Source organism: Pinus tabuliformis, chromosome J (assembly GCF_031772625.1).
Source record: "Pinus tabuliformis cultivar Carrire ecotype Pingquan chromosome J, CPIR1, whole genome shotgun sequence".
Taxonomy (NCBI): Eukaryota; Viridiplantae; Streptophyta; class Pinopsida; order Pinales; family Pinaceae; genus Pinus; species Pinus tabuliformis.
In genome coordinates, this window is record NC_142295.1 from 1,409,459,338 (window position 1) to 1,409,481,666 (window position 22,329).

Here is a 22,329-nt window from a genome sequence, read left to right on the forward strand (position 1 = left end):
GGCCCCTATTAATAAGGAATTTCCTACTAAATGTGTGCACAATTCCTCAAGGTTGATCACCTGACCTCATACAACTCCTGTACACTCAACTAGTTTACAACTGTTGGTTAACTTCCTTAGAAACTCCACCACAACTAGGAAACTTGTATTCTTTACATGCATGAGCTAATTATTAGCTAATTGATTAGTTAACTAGATGATCCTTGAGTTAGACTAATGTCCCACTACTTAACTGATCACAACTAGTTCTATTAACTGTTAGAACTAGTTTAACTGATTACAACTGAAATTAATTCAATCTAGTCTCCTACAATTTAGGAATCACTACATACAACTGAACTTCATGCCCCTAACTCAAATTAATTCATCTAACTGAGTGACAAGAGCCATGTCACCTTAGTCAACTCCTCCAAGTTGTCTGTGAATGAGGAATTTCGATTTCTCTCAATTTAATCGAGGCAAAATCAAATTGAGACTTTTTTGCTTCATTTTTCAATGCTCCCTTTCAGTACGAAATAGATTATGATAAGGAGATTGTCTTTCTGATTAATCAAATTATTGAGATTTGGTCGATGTTTCGAACCAACTAATGTGGTTCATCCTCAGGACCACATTATCAACCACCCCTATTCTCCACTTGTGGAATGTACTACATGCAACACCTCTCACTGTTGTTGCTTGTACTGCAACATCTACAACTAAGAAGCATCTAACAAATTTGAATCAACAGTGTTTGAAACTATCTAGTCTACTGTGAAAACTATGTTGTTGACTCTGCTACTGAACCACCTGCTCTGCTATCAACACTCCTATGTACCCAACATCTGACTGACACTAATCCTCTTACTATTGAAAACTATGTGCCCCTGTAGCAAGGTAATGATCCATGAGGAGAACACCTCAATGGACCTTGCCCAAATTTCTGCAACTTTGGGACTAAGGATCTACATTGCCCCACCTCACTCCTGGTGGTATATATGCATGCATGGAGAAATATGATCTACTCATACTTTTGTTGCTATTGCTCTGTTGTTTCTTCCGCACTGCTGCTGCAACCACTACAGTAATGAGTTTGATCTCCCCACATCTTGAAGTACTAGCTTCCATATGGTTGTCCCCTTTGAAACTAGACTCCTTGTGAGTTTCGATCTCCTATGGGAAATCTTGCTGCTCCTTAATCTACCAATATCAATGATCACAACTCCTTTTTGTTTCAATAAACATTGGCTCACGGATCTACCCACTAGCACCCTTCTAACTCTATTAAGGAGTCTGCACATAAGGTCTTCTGGATCTTCCTTGAAGTGGGGCTCCATAACTTTTCCTCCTAACAACCCATTAGTTCTTCAATGATCGTTGTACATGAGGACTTCAAGGACTGGTTCTAATGTGAATCATGCTCAAATACCATGCAGAAATTTCTACAAATCTAGCTCTGATACCATGTCGAAATTCTGGTGTATATTTGCAACTGCTCGTGAAATTTTAATCATATGACAAGACACAAGCCTACTCTATTGCTCTGCGGAAGTTAATTCACAATTTAGAACAAAAATTTCATACATGCAATAAGAAATAACACACATGCACATAATATTTTTCATGGGAAAAAAAATCTGCTAAAACCCCAATGTATGCTTGCATTAATCTGATGAATAGAAATGTATTACAATTTCTTTTCTCAACTGAGCACAACCTGCAAGTGAATAACCTATCTCTCTGCTCACTAAGATGCTCTGACCCAGACTTAGTCAATTTCTGCCTCTACTTGAGCCCCTATTTTCTTGCACAATTCCTGAGGAAATAGGCCCAGACTTAGTCAATTTCTGCCTCTGCTTGAGCCCCTATTTTCTTGCACAATTTCTCAACTGAGCACAACCTGTAAGTGAATAACCTATCTCTCTGCTCACTAAGATGCTCTAACCCAGACTTAGTCAATTTCTGACTCTGCTTGAGCCCCTATTTTCTTGCACAATTCCTTAGGAAATAGGCCCCTATTAATTAGGAATTTCCTCCAAAGTTCTTGCACAATTCCTCAAGGTTGATCACTTGACCTCATGCAACATTTGTACACTCAACTAGTTTACAATTGTGGGTTAACTTCCTTGGAAACTCCACCACAACTAGGCAACTTGTATATTTTGCATGCATGAGCTAATTATTAGTTGATTGATCAGTTAACTAGATGATCCTTGAGTTAGACTGATGTCCCACTACTTAACTGACCATTGATCTTCATGCCCCTAGCTTGAATTAACTGAGTTAACTGAGTTACAAGAGCCATTTTAACTCAGTTAACTCCTCCAAGTTGTCTGCTGATGAGGAATTTCAAATTTTCTCAATTTAATCAAGGCAAAACCAAATTGAGTCTTTCTTCCTGCATTTTTCAACATTATCTAATATTTTTGCCTACCTCCATCCAATTTTTACTAGGTTATATTGGGTAAAATATAATATTATAATATTACATTTTCTCAATATTTCCCCTCAACTCGTCCACTTCTTATTGTAATTTTTCATTATATTTGAAGTTTGAAAGTAAATAAAATCAATTATAAAATTGCAAGCGTGAGGGGCAATATTGAGTAAAATGTAATATTTAGGTTGAGGTGTGACAGGAAATATTAACTAAAATTAAAATTAAATAAACTAAAAATTAAATTGAAACAAGAGATACAAAGGGTTAAAAGGGGTTAGAACTTGAAACAAAGGGATGGGGGACAATAAATGAATAGCAAGCTTCCAAGATTGGCTTAAATGATATCCATCATCCCCATTAAAGTTGTTAGGGTATTTTTCAATTTTGAGGGCTTCCAAAATGACTCTTTAGCATGAAAGGAAGCATAGGGTAAGAATTTTTTTTTATCAAAATAGTTCTCAAATCCTCATCAACAACAATTATATTAATTAACCATTATTATAACATAACATGTATCGTTATAAGTATATTTATTTAATTTTTTTAGTTTCAATGAGATGTTATCAAGATTGTGTAGTATTCTCTAATGCTCAACTTAGATTCTCCTTGGAATAGTTTCTTTTCTCCACAGATAGTTTCCACAATCAACCCCCTCCTATGAGGTTTGAATCTAAAGCCCAATAAAAACTAAATCTTACATAAACCATCTAATTCACAAATTCCCTAATTAAATACATTTGATATCATATATAAGAAACATTTCTGATTATTGCCCATTTTCCTTCCTTCCTAGCTTCTTTTACCTTTTGAACCTCCTTTCTTAATTCTGCTTGATCTTCTGGAATGAGATCTTCATTTATGAATATTCCCGTTCCTTTTAGACTTGAGGTTTTACTAAGTATGTCATACTTATGATCAGTAGAGCTCACCTTTATTTGGATCAGTCTTCCTTTATTCTCAATTAATTTCCCCAACCTTGTTGCTTCTGTGAGACACGTTGTTTCAATTTGTAATCTATTATGTAATTCTGTCTGGGCTATGGCTAAAGTATCCTCATCTACCTCCTCTTTTAAACCGAAGATTATAAGGTTCAAGGCCCTTTTGTTACATTCATGGTCTAATTCTATTAATTTTTTCATTTCATCTTTAAATGGTCTGATATCTAATTTATCTACCACATTATTTAGGGTGAGGCGACTATTAACTTTTTCTTCTAGTTCTTTAATCATGTCCTTCATTTTAAGACTCTCTAAAGTATCAACATCTCCTTGTTGGGATGTTTGGTTAGTATCTTGGTTTTGTTTTTCTATGACCTGCAACCTAGTCTCCATTGCCACCATTTTATTCTCCAATAGTTCTATTTTATTTTCTATTTGTTTTTGGATCGTGTCTTCAAGAGATGCAAATTTATTTTCCAGCATGGCTTTTAACTCTTTTTGTAGCTTGACTTCTCTTTCTTCTCTATGTTTCTCTAAAGACTCTATATACTCATAAAGGCCTTGTAGAGTAACTGTGCTAGGTCTGCCTTTGGTAATCTTTGGTAGCTGTGGTGAAATATTCATACTTCACCATGGATGGATGAAAATGATCTACAATATTTGTGAGAATAGGAACATCGAGGATGAAAACCACTTCCTCTTAGAGTTCCCTGTGTACAACCACATTAGATATCAGTTTCATAATCTTTGTCGCAATATTGACCTTCCTAGTCTTTTATGATGTCAAAATTATAGTAAGCTCGCGAGGCTTCTCTCCTAGCTTTTTGAGCATAGGAATAAAATCTTAAATCAAACTAAATAATTTGTTTCTTTAGGTTCGATAGACCAAAGTTTGGTCTCAGTGGACGTTAACCATCATCATCATCATCATAAAAAAACATTTAAAAAAAAAACTCATTTCTTTATTTTTTCAAATTATATATATATATAATTTGAAAAAATAAAGAAAAAAATTATATAATATTTATTAAATACTTGTAATTTTATTTATATTAAATTATCATTTTATTAATTTATATGAATTTTGTATATATAATTAGTTGGATTTAGGGGATTTGAATCTTTATGACACTGTTATAATATATATATATATATATATATATATATATATATATATATATTCTAAAATACATTTATCTATTTATAAAAATTAATTATATAAATAAATATTTAAATATTATAATTTTATTAATTTCAAAAAACAATTAAATATAAAATTATAAAATACTTAAATAAAGTTTGAAGGAAAATAATAATAGGATTAATAAAACCAAAAACTCATAAGATTGAGGCAAAATATTTAAAAAAATATAACAATATTAATCGATAAAAATATAGTATATAATATAATTCAATAAAATTGAATAACATTCACTGAACAATGTGACATTCACATAGAATTGAGTGCTTATCACTTGTATAATGATTTGTAATCAGGTTTGTGAATAATTGATCATGTTTCAATAATTAAATTAATTTGTGTTTATCTGGGATATATTTCGAAGTTGATTAACTAAAAGTATACATAGGGGTTAATATTTCTTGGAAAGCCAAAAATCTTATTGCTCATTTAAAGACTAATTCTCATCAACTCTGGTGCGAAACACTGCGCTGGAAAATGCCAAAGGAAGTTTGCAATTTTTTTTTTTCTTTCGGAAAAGTGGAAACAGAAAAACATTTCATTTTAGAATGTGAGGCCTTCAAAGACAAGAAGGAAAGTTATGCAGATATGTTGGCAGCTAGCTTTTGGGATAATCTATTTAGCGAGGGGTTTGTCGAGACGCTGGGAACATTTATTTTGAAGCTTCACAGAAAGAAAGGCCGAATACATCAAGAAAGAAGCAATCTATCCCATAGACTATCTTTAGCCTCGTGGATGTTAAAATAATTTCTTTCTTTCTTTCTTTCCAACATCTTTACTACGAGATTTTTTCGATATTAACAGTATCCCCTGCTACAAATTTATTCTTTTGTCTAATCTCCTTTCTACAAATTCATTGGAGATAAATATTTTTTACTAAATATCATATTTCATTTCGGTAAAAATCAATGAAAACATAGTTTTATCGAAAAATGGATATCTTTTACTAAATATTATATCCTATTCTAACTAAAAACACTCAATGAAAATATAATAATAAAATATAAAGTGTGAAATCATTAAGTTATAGTAAAAATTAAATAAGTAATTTAAAATATACAACATGATTTTAAGTGTTATATAAAATTACAATATTTAAATATTATGTTTTAAATTTTTAATTATATGTTGAGACATATTGTTGAAAAGGTTTGGGAGGACAAAGTAGAAGCATTCAACGATTTTGTTGACTTAAAAAAGGCATTCGAAATAGTCTCTAGAGATAAGTAGTGGCGTAGAATGGAAGAACTTGAAATTCCTTTGCATTATAGAGCCGTTGTCCATAGACTTTATGAAGAAGTGAAAGTCAAAATTATAACCTCAGCAAGTATTTCAGAAAGCTTTAGAAGTGACATTGGAGTCAAGCAAGGTTGCCCTCTATCTCCTACCATTTTTTGCTTATATATTGATAAACTTGAAGAGTGGGTAAATCTGCGAGGTGGAAATGGTGTTCGGTTGGGGGAGTTTGTGATAAAGCTTCTTTTATATGCGGATGATCTTGTATTGATTTCTAAATCAGTCCATGGATTTCAAATGTACTTATATGCCTTTAAGCATTTTTGTAGAGAAGTGGAGATGTAAGTCAATACTAGCAAGACCAAAATAATGATTTTTTCTAATAAAAGGAAGCAGAGCCAACATACGTTCTTCTTTGAAGACAACATTCTTGAAGAAGTAAATGAGTACAAGTACCTCGAGATTGATTTCAAAAACAAACTTAATTGGGAGGACTACAGAAAGAAGAGAATTTTAGGAGGGTGGAAAGCATTATATGCTCTTCAAAACAGATGTAGAGAGACAGAGTTATGGGATTGGAAAATGACTAAAATGCTCTCTGGACTCCTAGTTTGTCCAATGATGCTATATGGGTGTGAATTGTGGGCTAATAGCACCCCCATCTCAAAATGGAAACAAATTGAGAAAATCCAAAAACACTTGATCATGAGCAAGTTCAAAATAAAAAATTTGTTATCTTATGAGATAATGTTGAGTGAAACAGGAGCAACTCTCATCGAAGCGATTGCTATGGTGTGGCTCATAAGATATCTAAAAGGAATTGAGTAAATGAAGGTAGGTAGATGGCCTAATGTTATGTTCAATGAAGGCATGAGTGAAAGAAAGAAAACATGGATGAAACAAAACTACATATGGATGCAAAAATGGAATATCTACCTCAATGCCTATCCCACAAATAGCAAGGAGCTAAAGGATTTTGTTATGGAGAAGTTTCGTAAACGAGTATGGGAAAAGAATTGTATTCTTTTGTCTAATCTCCTTTCTACAAATTCATTGGAGATAAATATTCTTTACTAAATATCACATTTCATTTCGGTAAAAATCAATGAAAATACAGTTTTATCGAAAAATGGATATCTTTTACTAAATATTATATCCTATTCTAACTAAAAAAAACTCAATGAAAATATAATAATAAAATATAAAGCGTGAAATAATTAAGTTATAGTAAAAATTAAATAAGTAATTTAAAATATACAACATGATTTTAAGTGTTATATAAAATTACAATATAATTTTTAAATTTTATGTTTTAAATTTTTAATTATATGTTGAGACATATTGTGATCCGGATTTAAACAGGAACGCAATAAAATACAGAGATAATCATAAAGACACATATGCAGTGGAAATAATACTTCATTTCATTACTGTAAAATACTGAAATATGCTTACAAATAGAAATGGAAATAACCTATCTAGGGCGATGGTAGCTTATCTCTGAAAAGAGATGTGTCGGCTACATGCCTCTGAACTGTGTTACAATGAGGCTCGAAGGCCTATTTATTGTTGAGAAACAATGGAAAACCCTTCACATTCCAAAACCTAACCCTAGAAGATGAAACGCCAAATTGTGGGCCCCGTTTTTGGGTAAGTTGGTACATCAACTTCTCGGGGTCGTGAATTGGTTGTATTATCTTCGTTTGACGCGCATGATAGCCCGTTGGAAAGATCTCTCCTAGGACTACGACGGAAAAGACGATTTTTAGATAGAAAAATCGCTACCGGTAGATTTCCCAAAAAACGTCGTTTAGGGCCTCAAAACGGCTCCAGAAGTTTAGGACCCGAAAAAATGCTAAAAATAGTAAACTGTGCTATAATTAAGGAAACTGAAAAATTGAAAGGGACAGTTATGGGGATCCATATGGGATAGGTAGGTGGCCACCAACATCCATCTGGATCATATTGTTGAAAAGGTTTGGGAGGACAAAGAAGAAGCATTCAACGATTTTGTTGACTTCAAAAAGGCATTCGAAATAGTCTCTAGAGATAAGTAGTGGCGTAGAATGGAAGAACTTGAAATTCCTTTGCATTATAGAGCCGTTGTCCATAGAATTTATGAAGAAGTGAAAGTCAAAATTACGACCTCAGCAAGTATTTCAGAAAGCTTTAGAAGTGACATTGGAGTCAAGCAAGGTTGCCCTCTATCTCTTACTATTTTTTGCTTATATATTGATAAACTGGAAGAGTGGATAAATCTGCGAGGTGGAGATGGTGTTCGGTTGGGGGAGTTTTTGATAAAGCTTCTTTTATATGCGGATGATCTTGTATTGATTTCTAAATCAGCGCATCGATTGCAAATGCACTTATATGCCTTTGAGCATTTTTGTAGAGAAGTGGAGATGTAAGTCAATACTAGCAAGACCAAAATAATGATTTTTTCTAATAAAAGGAAGCAGAGCCAACATACGTTCTTCTTTGAAGGCAACATTCTTGAAGAAGTAAATGAGTACAAGTACCTCGAGATTGATTTCAAAAACAAACTTAATTGGGAGGACTGCAAAAGGAAGAGAATTTTAGGAGGGTGGAAAGCATTATATGCTCTTCAAAACAGATGTAGAGAGACAGAGTTATGGGATTGGAAAATGTCTAAAACGCTTTTTGGACTCCTAGTTTGTCTAGTGATGCTATATGGGTGTGAATTGTGGGCTAGTAGCACCCCCATCTCAAAATGGAAACAAATTGAGAAAATCCAAAAACACTTGATTATGAACAAGTTCAAAATAAAAAATTTGTTATCTTATGAGATAATGTTGAGTGAAATAGGAGCAACTCTCATCGAAGCGATTGCTATGGTGTGGCTCATAAGATATCTAAAAAGATTTGAGTAAATGGGGGTAGGTAGATGGCCTAATGTTATGTTCAATGAAGGCATGAGCGAAAGAAAAAAAACATGGATGAAACAAAACTACATATGGATGCAAAAATGAAATATCTACCTCAATGCCTATCCCACAAATAGCAAGGAGCTAAAGGATTTTGTTATGGAGAATTTTCGTAAACGGGTATGGGGAAAAGAATTGGGTAGAAGGAAGAAATACTACATTGAGGAATTCAACCCTACATGGGATCTACAACAAAAAGAGTTCATTGGAGCTAGCATTCCATGGAGGGCAAAGGTTCTTATTGCTCAATTAAGAACCAACTCGCATCAACTTTGCTATGAAACAGGACGTGGAAAAGACCTAAAGAAGCTTGGGAAGAATGGGTGTATACATTTTGCACGTCTGGGGCAGTGGAATGGGAAAAACATTTCATTTTGGAATGTGATGCATTCAAAGACATCAGAGAAAGTTATGAGAATATGCTAGCATCGGTTTCTTGGCATTGCCTTTTCAGTGAAGGGATTGTTGGAAAGTTGGGCCAGCTCATCATCAATTTGAACAAAGAAATGATTGAATTGCAAAAAATAATCCCATAGACTATTTTTAGTCTCTTGGACATTAAAATATCATTTCATTTCATTTAATTATTTAAAGATTTCTATAAAAAGTATTTGAGAATATTTAGTGTTCGGAATTAGTTTTACAGTAATCATTTTTTAGTCAAAAAAAATTATTGTAGAATTAATTCCAAACACTAAACCTTCTCAATTTTATTTTTTTTATTCAATAAAAAAATTAGAATACAATATCTATATATAAACTAAACTATTATTAAATTATCAAAACTACAAAGAAATTATTATATGTGAAACAATTACTTAATTAGAAATCAATGGAAAGTAATAATGAGACAAGGTGAAAGTTAAGTACACATAAAAATAACGCTCATATATATAAACTAAACTATCATTAAATTATCAAAACTAAAAAGAAATTATTATATGTGAAACAATTACTCAACTGGAAGTCAATGGAAAGTAAAGTGAATGGAAAGTAATAATGAGATAAGGTGAAAGTTTGGTACACATAAAAATAACTCAAACTCAATATTGTTCCGCGGTTAATCTGTAGTTAAGTTTACAGCCCACATCTCAAAACAAAGCATTTTTAATGATAAGTAAATGAATTGGCAATATATCTTCTATCACATGCGACTTGAATCCCTTGCAAAAATGAACACTCTTTGTCCAATAAAAAAATACAAGTGTTTCTTCTACGCCAGCTAACTTATTATATGTGAAACAGTTAGTTAGAAGTCAATGGAAAGTAATAATGAGATAAGGTGAAAGTTAGGTACAGATAAAAATAACTCAATATTGTTACGTTGTTAATCTGTAGTTATGTTTACAGCCCACATCTCAAAACAAAGCATTTTTAATAATAAGTAAATGAATTGGCAGTATGTATCACATGCGACTTGAATCCCTTCCAAAAATGAACCTCTTTGTCCAATCAAAAATTACAAGTGTTCTTGTACGCCAGCTAACTTGTTTGCTGAAAATTCCAAAAACAATGAAGTAAGCCAGCATGGATAAATTGAAGATCGTTGCAAGATAATAGAAATATAGACAGTGATATACAAGTAATATGCGTATAGGAGAGATCAAGGCATACCTGGCATAAACAGAGTACCAAAGCCATTGACTGCTATGACCTATGGAAACCCAGTCCCCAGGCAATTCTGCAGCTGTTTGTTCGCCTCCCAAAGGAGCGAATTGTCCAAAGTGTTTGTACCTGTTTATTACCCATCATTTCACGTTTAGTGCACTTGTTGTGGCTTCAATTTGTAAGAAGGAAAATTACATCATCATCATTTTAAAGAAAAAGGTGAAACCTCATAAAAAGTTAGAGCAAACTAAGAACATTTGCAATGCTTCCACCAAAATAACGAGTGATGGATCTTTATATATGGAAATATGCATGGAACATGAGACAGTTAAGTAACTTGACGCCGAAACCAGTTATCTGTTAAGAACAATATAAAACATAATCCATAATCCAAGAACCATTAAATGGAGGATTTGGTTAGTATTTCAAGAGAGACAGAAATCAGAAGAAAGGTATGCCTGTCAAGAAGAAGAATATATATTACTGTTAAGAAAAAAACATGCAGCGGAAAGGTCGCTGGTCCAGGAAATGAATCACTAAAGATAAGGTCAATGGTACATATTAATGATAGTGAAGTCACTAAAAAAAGAATTAACATGAACTGGAATAGAAGTGCAATAAGGGGGCAGAGAAAATGAGCACCAGAATTTTTTATCACAACAAATTGAAAGAGATACATACATCACTTGCACTTATGCATAACACGAGATAAAAACCGGCCTGTAAAGGAAAAACGACTCAAATGCCTTTTCTCAAAAGACAATTATGCACTTGAGGGAAGAACAAAGTATGGAAAGCATGTGCTATTTATCAATCTGCAGACATCTGACAAAGGGAAACCTCTAATGCAACCAAGGGAAAATTTATAGAAAAACGTTAGTCAGTAAAAATAATCTGTACACATTTTTAGGCTAGAAATGCAGTTTTATTGAAGATAAATGGTTTATGCTATTTGCAGACGTCTGACAAAGGGAAAGCTCCAATAAAACCAAAAGAAAATTTATAGGCAAACGTTGGTTACCAGAAAATAATATGTACATATTTTCAGATTAGTAATACAATTTTATTGAAGATAAATGGTTTTTACTACACGCTTAAATGATAACAGATTGTACTCAGGTTCACGTTGACAGATTCATACCTGAGACACACTCAAGTTGTTTTCCTCATACGTTATTACAGAAGCAGAAATTAATTATTGTCATTCATCAAGGGATGGATATATTGACTATTTGTTGAAGATGAAAAAACATAGTATAACAGCTCTGCACCCTATTAGCTTTATAACAAATATCAGTCTATTGTTAGACATGGGAACCAAACCCTAAAGCCTAAGCATGCCTGCAGCCAAACATCGGTTACAACATATTACAGCTGTCAATACAAGAAGCAACTAATCCCCTACTAGACTTCACCTATTGTAAAAGTTCAAGGCCCTGTTATCATGCAAATCTACATCGAGAAGAAAGAACAGATCTGAGTAATAATTATAGGCAATCTAGCTCTGTCACCACTGGATTTCTTTCCATTCGATTTCTTTCTAGTCCCAGGGGGTGTCCCTAGGATACGTATTTTCTGATCATTAATAAGTAAACTCTGACCAAAACAAATACACTAAGCTGTTCGTTAACTGCCTAGAAGCACTCAAGAATAGTGGTAAATTCACAAATTAAAATGAAAAGGGTGAGATCAGATTTATTAACCAAATTGCAGCAGTGATTAAGTGAGTGAAGCATGAATAATTTGCACTTTAAGTGAAAGCAGAAATTTAAAATAGGTAGACAGAATTAACGGACAATATCCCTGCAGCACAATTGCGCATGCAAACAACCACAAAATATAAAGAAGTAAAAATAAAGCATTATCGAATCCATTCAATGTATTAATCAAGAGGCAAAGAACAAAATCATAGTCATCAGAATATTGTGAGCTGCTCTGTCCATGTCTGGCATGCAGAGGCGGAAGAAGTCTGTCAAGAGAAGAAAGGAAAAGGGATGATGGCAATCTGTTCCCATGACCTCTGTCAAAATGTCTAATCCCCTGAAAGCTGATTGGCAGCCCTGTTTTATAGAATAGCAACATTGAACCCCAGGGCATATGTTAACCTGCTCCTTCAACTTATCAAGAAGGGCTGGATGTTACCATTTGCATCATATGGGGATACTTTAGAGAGAGAGCTGCTAGTCGTGAGCATGGGAGTTACCCAAAATAGAGAAGTTTGTTTGCTAGGTTGAAAACGAAGTAGTGAAATTGGGATGTATGCTTCGGGTGTTAAGTTGTTACCTTCCTTAATAGGATGGGTTGGTTTCTTGCAACAAAATGAACATTTATCCTTGTTCCACGAAGAGTCTTGTACATATTGGTTTGAAAGGCTCCTTGGAAAAAGTGAGGATTAATGAATGAACCAATCTGAATGAGGCATAGGAGGATGAGTGCACCCTAACTGTGCAAGAGAGAAGAAAGGACAAAGTACTTGCATGTGGTCCTTCTTACCCACCCAATAGGGTAACCCCTAGGAGAAAATTGTTATCCCATTGTTTCAGCTTGCCAACCAGCATCCCTATGATGATCCACAAATAGTTAGCCTTAGATGCCTCCCATCCATGCTTTGGTCAGTGCTTTATTACAATTAGTCTATTCATCCAATGCAGGTGGGTCCTCAAATATGAGGTGCATTGACTGTTTTTGTAATCAAGTGCTTTCATTTAATGTTTAGAGTCATTCTAGTATGGATCACAGGTTGAATTGGATGATTGACCACTTTTGGTTGTATTATTGTTCACATGCTTCACCTTTGTGGTTACTATTACTCCTCTTTCAACCAGGGTAATCTAGAACTTTTGACCACGCCATTTGTAAGCCCAAATGTGTGCAAGTAATATCCATGTAAGGCCATTTGGGTTTATTTTGTGAAAGTGATGCCTAGATCCTCGATGTTGTGTTAGAATTCCTTGCACCCCAGGGTTGGTCTATGTTTTGGAAATTTCACAAAACATAAAACATAAACACATTGAAATGCATAACTTTAAAACTTTTTTCATAACGGATAATAAACCTACAATTAGATCATGCACATAACACAATATTTATGCCGAAGAAGATTTCTTATTAGTCCCTTAACAAGAGACACCAGGGCTCCTGTACCACAGAAAGTGGTATTGTTGCCACAAAATCTAGCAGGCATTGGAGAGGGAAACCCTACAAAGCATAAGCTAGACCAAGAAGCAATAATAGGGTAGTGGCCCACTGTCACCACAACCAAAACCCCCACTCTTTATGGATTTTCACTGATCGGAGGAGTCCCAGTAGGGGACAAATCACTTATAATAGATATCCTATGGTTAATGTGTGAAATGATCTCGCTACAAGCTCTTCAAGAAAGACACAACTTAGGTCCAAGGCTTCACAAGAAAGCAATTTGTTTTCTATGATGAGACCTAGAAAAGAGGGCACAAGGCCTAGGGTTTGATAAATTTGTGAGTATTGGAGTAACCAAAGGTCAAGGCTAGGAGGAAAGGTTTCTTACAAGGTATATCAGCTATGCCAAGGCTCATGAAACCTTCATGGAAGCCATTAAGTTGAAGGAAAGAGAACTAGGGTGTCCTCTTAGGCAAACAACTAGGGAAAGGAAATTTATGGATGAAATTGAAGTGGATGCCCACCAAAAGGATAGATTTTGTGGCAAATATTATCCTCTTGATGTTTAGGCTCTCCAACCACCAAAATTCCTCTTGCCTAGGGATTTGCACCAAGCCCTAGTTTCCTAACTTAGCCTTGAAAGGGTTGAATTGAGAGAGAAAATATGGATAAAATTTGAGAATGATCACCAATTGATTGGACTAGTACCTTGTCCCTTGAGAATATGGAGTCAAGGATGTCAAAGATTAGCTAAAATTGTTCCTAAGGAGGCCGAAATTTGATGCCCTAGCAATCAAATTTCAAGCATTTACCCACTCAATGGAAAAATGGAGTTTTATGGGAGAGCTACTAGGAGTTCACCACTAGGACAATTCATCACATGTTATGTATGAGTAATGCATGCAATATTCATCTAGATAGCATTCAAAATTGATCTTCAACAAATTAGGGCACAATTTAGCATAACCTAGAATCAATAATTCCATACATTAGACATTCAAGAAATAGATATTCAACAATAAAGTTCACTTACAAGATAACATGCAAGATTTCCATCCATTAGATCAAAGAATAGCTCCAAAGAATATCCAAGATCAACTCCAAACATCAAAATGCATCCAAATATCTCCAAAAATCCACAAGAAAGCAAGTGTAAGTTCCTCTAAGGAGGCCGAAATTCCAATGTGTGATGATGAGAGATCACAATGACATGATCTCTAATTTATATGTGTCCTACTAAGGCCTATTTTAGCCTACAAGCCCCTTAAACAATAAAATAATGGGCAAACTACAAGCAAGGTCACAAGGTTAGCTTGTAGCTCTCATAAAAACACAAATATCTCCACATATGTGAGCCAAAGTGAGGTAATTGTTGATGTTATGCTAGCGTATTTCCCTCCTAGGGATTACGTTGGGGGGTCTTGAGTGCCAAGACAAGTGTAAAGGCCCTCTAATATCGCACTCTAGGGGTTGGCCATTAGATCTCTAGCATAATACTCTGTGGGCCTCAGTTTTGGGCTTGGGGCAAAAACATGGGTTGCATGGGTCTCCAAGTGGTGAATAAACCTGATTTTGTTCCAACGTTGATGGCACTGAAGGTGGTGCTAGCCCTCCCATGTCTCAAGGTATGAAACAAACCTCATATGTGCCCTAGATCAACTGCCTGACCTTGTAATACTGATAAGTTGACTGGGGGCATGCTGGTTGTTGAAGTTTCTAAGTTTACTTAGTTAGAAACCCTCCATGCACTTATTCTGATTTATTCCTACCTACTTGTTATTTTTCTTTAACAAGTTATTTACAAAGTAAATACTGAAAACAAACACCAGTGCATGCTCAACGTATTGCAGATCAACAACTAAAAGAAACAAGAACAAGCACACCACATGACACCATTACTTTTGGACCAATGTCCTCGGAAAAACCCAATGTGGGAAAACCGGTGCAGCTATCTGAGGGTTTTCTTATTAAGCAATATCAGAGTACAATCTGGGTGTCGTAACTGGCCTACCCAATAGAGAATTTCCTTAGCAGCTATACCTCACAGTTTGAGAGAAATATCTTGGCTGAAACCCTGGAAAACCCTTCCAACAGCTCAGCACAAAACTGCTCCTGCAACCCCAGCGTCTACCCAATCTGGACTGCGTCCGTCCTTCTCTGTCTCACGCTGGCCCTACGTCAGCCTTGCTTGGCCTGCATCAGCCCCAGGAGGCCCTGCGTCAGCTCTGGGAGCCTCTACGTCAGCTACGCTGGGCTCTCTGGTGCTCTGTGCAGCACTTGGCTGCCTATGCGTGGCCCTACGTGAGCCCTTGTTGGCTCCACACCACCCTCCTTGGCTGCTGCACTGCTCTCCCGACATAATCTCTGCCTTCTATGTTCCTTTGTACACTATGCCCCTCAACTGCTCTCCCGATCACTGATTCTATCTCTCTTAACAAACCCCGCTCTAGAGAATAGAATGACTGATCATCTGGTGTGATCTCCAAGTGACCCTCAAGCCTCCTCTTATACTTTTCCTATTGACGATTCAATGGCCGAGATTAAGTCCCTAATCAACGACTAAGATTAGATCTGGCTTGATCCTTGTCTTTTGGACCATTCTAACACAGATTCATATTAATACACATTAATATTTTATTTTCCCTAAGTTTAGACTTAGGGGCTCCATTAAAAATATTAATTATTTTAATATCTCCTGATCTGTTTAGAAGCTGCCCAAACTCTTTTTGGGTATTGGAGATCTCATGTGCCCCAACTTCTCCACCAAATTTCGTGGCTAGAGCACATCCAATGCTACCCCAAATCAACACTCCCTCTTAGCGAGGATTGTGCTCTAGAAATACTCGTCACTGAGTACTGCTCTAATCATCCGCCATCGATACCTATGCTGATGCTAGGCCTTCCTACCCAACATCCTCTGCATTGCTGCCTCCTGTATTGTTGCCCATGGTTCTGCCACTGCCACTGCTGCATCTGTATGACAGCTCCCTCTGCATCCGTGTTGTTGCTGGTCCTTTCTCCCAGCACTGCATTCGCACTGCACCTCCTCTCATCATGCTGCATCGTGCTGCCCACTGCTGCACTACAACTCAGTTACTGAGAAGTAAGTAACTGATCTCCCAACTGACCTCCCTGTTGGGCTAGAAACACCCACTGATGCTGAAGCTCCCTCTGCCACTAACAAGTGCTCCCTCTCTCTGACCTCTGTGCTACTGCAACAACTCCCTGCATCTCGCATCGTTGCACACCTCTTTGTGCCTTCCTGCACTGGTGCAACACTCCTACGCCTCTCGCACTACTGCAACCTGCTAGCTCTGTGCTGTCTTGGGACTCCTGCACTGTAGCTCTCTCTGCCGCTCCATCTACATCCATCTCTACCCGAGTCAGCCAGTCCTGCTACTCCTCTTTGAGGCTCCCGTAGCAAGGTCTAATCCAAGAGGCTGGGTACCTCGAGGATCCTGCCCCTCATCGCCTGTAGTCCATCTGACTACAACTCGATGTCTCCCCACTTCTGCTCAAGTGGTGTGTGTGCACTTATGGCACAGTCATCGCCTGTCAATACTTCCTTCTTTGCCCTTGCTGGCTTTGCTTTAGTCTCGGAAGACTTTCCCTTACTCTTCTTCCTTGGACACTGGGTTGCATAATGACCCAACTCCCCACAGTGGAAGCACTTGATCTTGGAGAGATCCTTATTCTTCCACTTTTCCTGCTTTCCCTCAGATGCTAGAGCAACATCTTCCTCCTCCTGCTTGACTTTCATCCCCTTGCTGCTGCTACCCGTCTTCGACTACCATCTGATCTCTTCTTGGTGTAGAGTTGCCCACATCTCGTCCCAAGGTAGGAGAGTCCCTTTGCCCAGGATACTTTGGACAAACACTTCCCAATCTTCTGAGACAACGTTCAGGGCTATCCTCACCATAAGCTCTTGATCCAGTGTCGCTCCTATAGTAGTCAACTGGTCTCGAATCTCATTCAGTCCTCCGAAGAAGATGTCAATCGATTGATCCTTCTTCATCTGATACGACCTCATCTAGTTCTCGAGCAACATTCTTCTCTGCATAGAAGTATGCTGGTACAGGTTCTTGAGAGCCTCCCACATCTCAACTGTCGTTTCCTTCTCGGCTATATGTGGTACCACATGATCCTTGACCCCGTCAAGGATAATGCACTTGGCCCTCACCATCGCCTCTTCGTACTTGTCATTATCATTGGGGTTGACTGGGATAGCTATAACCTTCAAGGCGAAGTTCTTGACACGATTCCTGTCAAGCACTGATAAGATTCTGGCCTTCCAAACTGCGAAGTTCGATGCTCCGTCCAGTCTATCCTGGTCTCTTACCCCATGAAGTGCCATGACGCTCCTCTACTTCCCTCTTGGAAGTTCTCTGTTCGACTCCTCTGAGTCTCTACTTCCCGTCTGGAAGTTCTCTTCTGGACTCCCTCTGAGTCCTGATTTCCCTCCTGGAAATCCTTCTACCGCTTGTCGAGATGCCCCCTACTCTGATCGTCTTGTGCAACTGCACTGCTGATCCAGGTTCCTCGGCTAGAAACCCTCGGTAACAACTCCTTTGGCCCTACTCTGTCAAGTACTGTTCTGACTACAGTACCTCACCAGCTCCACTCTGCAATATTTCTGTAGCCTTCTAGACTCCAGCAACTTCCTTTCTGTGAACCGCGTCAGCCCCTCTCTGCCTCATACTGGCTCTATGTCACCCCAGATGGGTCTGCATCAGCCTTGGGATGCCCTGCGTCAACCCTCTGGCCCTTTGCGTCAGCAACGCTAGCCTCTTTGAGGCTTTGCGCAGCTCCCGGCTTCTTCTACGTTGCTCTGGCTGGCTCTGCGTCACACTTCTTGGCTTCTGCGCTGCTAGAAACAACCTCTGTCACCTCGGGATAGTTGTTTTCTGCTACTATTGCTCCGTTCGGCTGATGTCTTTTAGTCCTCCTATGATCTGCAACCTCGCTCTGATACCATGTTGAAGTTTCTAAGTCTACTTAGTTAGAAACCCTCCATGCACTTATTCTGATTTATTCCTACCTACTTGTTATTTTTCTTTAACAAGTTATTTACAAAGTAAATACTGAAAACAAACATCAGTGCATGCTCAACATATTACAGATCAGCAACTAAAAGAAACAAGAACAAACACACCACATGACACCATTATTTTTGGACCAATGTCCCCGGAAAATCCCAATGCAAGAAAACCGATGCAGCTATCTGAGGGTTTTCTTATTAAGCAATGTCATAGTACAATCTGGGTGTCGTAACTGGCCTACCCAATAGAGAATTTCCTTAGCAGCTATACCTCACAGTTTGAGAGAAATCTCCTAGTTGAAACCCTGGAAAACCCTTTCGACAGCTCCTCAGCACAAAATTGCTCCTTCTCTGTCTCACGTTGGCCTTGTGTCAGCCTTTCTTGGCCTGCATCAGCCTCAGGAGGCCCTGTGTCAGCTTTGGGAGCCTCTGCATCAGCTACGATGGGCTCTCTGGTGCTCTGCGCAGCACTTGGCGGCCTCTGCGTGAGCCCTTGTTGGCTCTGCGTCACTCTCCTTGGCTGCTACGCTGCTCTCCCGACACAATCTTTGCCTTCTCTGTTCCTCTGTACTCAATGCCCCTCAGTTGTTCTCCCAATCACTGATTCTATCTCTCTTAGCAAACCCCGCTCTAGAGAATAGAATGACTAATCATCTGGTGTGATCTCCAAGTGTGTTATAGATCTGACCCAGAAATATATGAGAATACAAATATACCCAAAAATAATAATATAGAAATAGATAGAAATGTTTCTTTATTGATCAAACCCTTAAGGTAGGGCAACACCATACATTCACTCCTTAAGGAAGGAGAACACTCCACAAGCCATATGCTTACCATTACAATAATCCTTGACATCTCTCAATGGAGAGTCTCTAGCCTCTATATAGGCCTCGTACATACAATACCATGGGTCATTACCATGGTTCCCTCAATACCATCTATCTAATACCACGGGCTTATTATGTTATTGCTAACTACTTATGGTCCCTTACATGATACCGGTTAACCACCTTATTTATTACTATGGCCCATCCCATTATTACATTATTCCCTTGGGTAACTCCCTCTATACCCCATATTATCCCCCTAGGTATACTACATTCCACCCCCCTTAACATGTTTCATCCCCGAAACATACAAAGAACACAAATAATAAGATCTACTCAAAAGAGTAGTCCACTGGTACCATGCACGTGCATCTAGCCATCCCAGAGAAAGGTGAATCCTCGACCTCGCTGGTGCCTCACTCACTTGAGATGGAAGTTGACCTTGGCGACTTCTCTGTGTTGATGCGTAGTAGGTAGATCGTCGCCCCTCTATCTGTCATGCAAGGGTTGTTGTCTTTGTGGCTAATTCGTTTCCATCTTGTTGGTTGTTTTCTTGCAGGGTGATGTGGGTGCTGATACGCTGAAGTTTTAACCAATAGTGTCTTTTTCTTTAATTCACCACCTAATGGAGCTTGATTGGTATTTGGTACATGTTGTGGTGTCTGTTGTTGTTTCTTATCTTCCAATATTACTTCAATCACCGAGTCCTCATCTAATGTATCAGTACCTGTAACATTTTCTGCTTCAGCCTCCTTGGATTCTCCCTATTTTTTTGGTACCTGGTTTGATGTTTGTGTTTGGTTGTCGACCATTAAAGGTTCATCATCTGATGTGTCAGTGTCATTAGAGCTTTGTGCTTCTGCCTCCATAGTTTCTGCTTAGGTCTTAATAGAAATATCCTGCAATGTTATTTTCTTCTTTTTATACTAGAGTTTCATGAATTTCTTTTGCACATTAATATTGACAGTACCCACCGATTCCATCCAAGGGTATCCCAAAACAACATCAACATTAGCCATATCTGAAGCATAAAAATCAGAATCCAATACATAATTGTCCATAAAAATCTTAATAAACTTGCACCTCCTCATTATTAACCTGTGTGTGCTCCATTTGTTTTGGTGGAATTTGCAATTTTTTTGCCAAATTGACATTTATAAGATTTTGCTTGTAACTAGGATTTATAGACACAATGATCTTCTCCTTCTGAATATATCCATGAACCTGTAATAAGCAGATACCAGTAGAAAATAACCCCACACATTTCTCATTATCTTGTTTCTTAGCATGATACCATCTGTCTAAAAGGAAAATTTCAAATTCTTCATCGGGCAGGTTAGAACACTTCTTTTTGTTAAGTAATTCCCACCATGTGGCCGCCTCATCTGTAAAATTAGCCACTACCCAAAATCTCTAATGTTTTGCCATAATAACTTTTTTGCTTTTATGTATTCTTCAATAGTAGGATCATTATCTTTTCCTGTAAAATATAGAACCGCCATGAAGAGGGTTTGGGAAAAAAATTCACTTACTTGGCGAAAATTTGAAATTGTCACAATTTAGTCAATATTGCTCAGAATCCCTATTATGACCTGTTTTCAGAAATGGAACAACCATTCTGCATCTTCCTATGTGATAGAAATTCCGATCTAGGCACTGGAATTTCAAATTCGCGTTGCAACTGTCCCACCGTCCAAAACTTTTCTGAAAAAATAGCTAATTTTAAATTAGTGATATCTCCCTCATGCAGACTCTGATTCAACTGATTTTTTTTTTTGAAATTGGGTATTTTTTTGCAAAGAACCCAGATTTGTAATTAGATTTTGAAAATTTTGCACTAGAACGTACAGATCTGATCTGCAAACTCGTTGCCCCGAAAAATGTCTACAACACAACTGATTTTTAAATCAGCAATATCTCCCTCATCCGAACTCCGATTCAGCCGATTTTTTTTTCAAATTGGGTATTTTTTTGCAAAGAACTCAGATCTACAATTAGATTATGCAAATATTGCCCCAGAACATACATATATGATTTGCAAACTTGTCGCCCCGAAAAATGTCTGCAACATAGCTGATTTTTAAATCAGCGATATCTCCCTCATCTGGACTCCGATTCGGCCGATTTTTTTTTTCAAATTGGGTATTTTTTCACAAAAAACCCAGATCTGCAATTAGATTCTGCAAATGTTGCTCCAAAACATACAGATTTGATCTGCAAACTCGTCGCCCCAAAAAGTTCTTGCAAAATAAAATAAAATAAGTAAATACTCTGTTTTGCCCAAGAAAATGCTCTGATACCACTTGTTATAGATTTGATATGAAAATATAAAATAATAGAAATATACCCAAAAAATAACAAGATTTGAATATAGAATTGCTTCTCTTTATTGATCAAACCCTTAAGGTAGGGCAACACCATACATTCACTCCTTAACGAAGGAGAACACTCCACAAGCCATAAGCTTGCCAATACAATAATCCTTGACATCTCTCAATGGGGAGTCTCTAGCCTCTATATAGGTCTCATACATACAATACCATGGGTCATTACCATGGTGAAGTAGAAGACTTCGATAATAAACAGAAATAAGTAAATATGTTATTAATAATTGAAGGATGATGATTACATTTTTGTGAGAGGCCCGGGCTATATGCCGCCTTAGGTGCCTCTTGGTGAACAGATCATGCCCTTTTGCTTAATAACCTACACTAACTAATTTTTACATAATATTAACTAATTTTTACATAGCATTGCCTTCCTCTCGAAAGAATGCTTTGCCGTCAAAGCATACGTAACGACGGATGTTTTTGACAAAATGATTCATTCTCCTAAGAAGCTTCTTCTTCGGGTAAGTCCTTCCACTTGATCAGGAATTCCTTGATTGTACGATGTCAAAGCTTTCTTTCTCTAGTAGATAAAATACCTTCTGGTTCTAGAATGACCCTTCCCTCATCATCCAGGGATGGAAGCGTT

The 22,329-nt window shown here is 37.2% G+C and overlaps 1 protein-coding gene across 1 annotated transcript in view; it reads right to left on the bottom strand.

Moving 5' to 3' along the window:
• Positions 1–9,828: 9,828 nt before the first annotated feature.
• LOC149232633 (external alternative NAD(P)H-ubiquinone oxidoreductase B4, mitochondrial-like) overlaps positions 9,829–22,329 on the bottom strand; it is a 75,405-nt gene continuing 62,904 nt past the window's right edge. Inside the window, exons 4-5 of the mRNA XM_089379463.1 lie at positions 10,354–10,473; positions 9,829–10,233 (exon numbers count right to left, since the gene is read on the bottom strand). Of these exons, the coding sequence (XP_089235589.1) occupies positions 10,146–10,233; positions 10,354–10,473 (208 nt within the window). The 3' untranslated portion in view covers positions 9,829–10,145. The remainder of the gene's footprint in view (positions 10,234–10,353; positions 10,474–22,329) is intronic.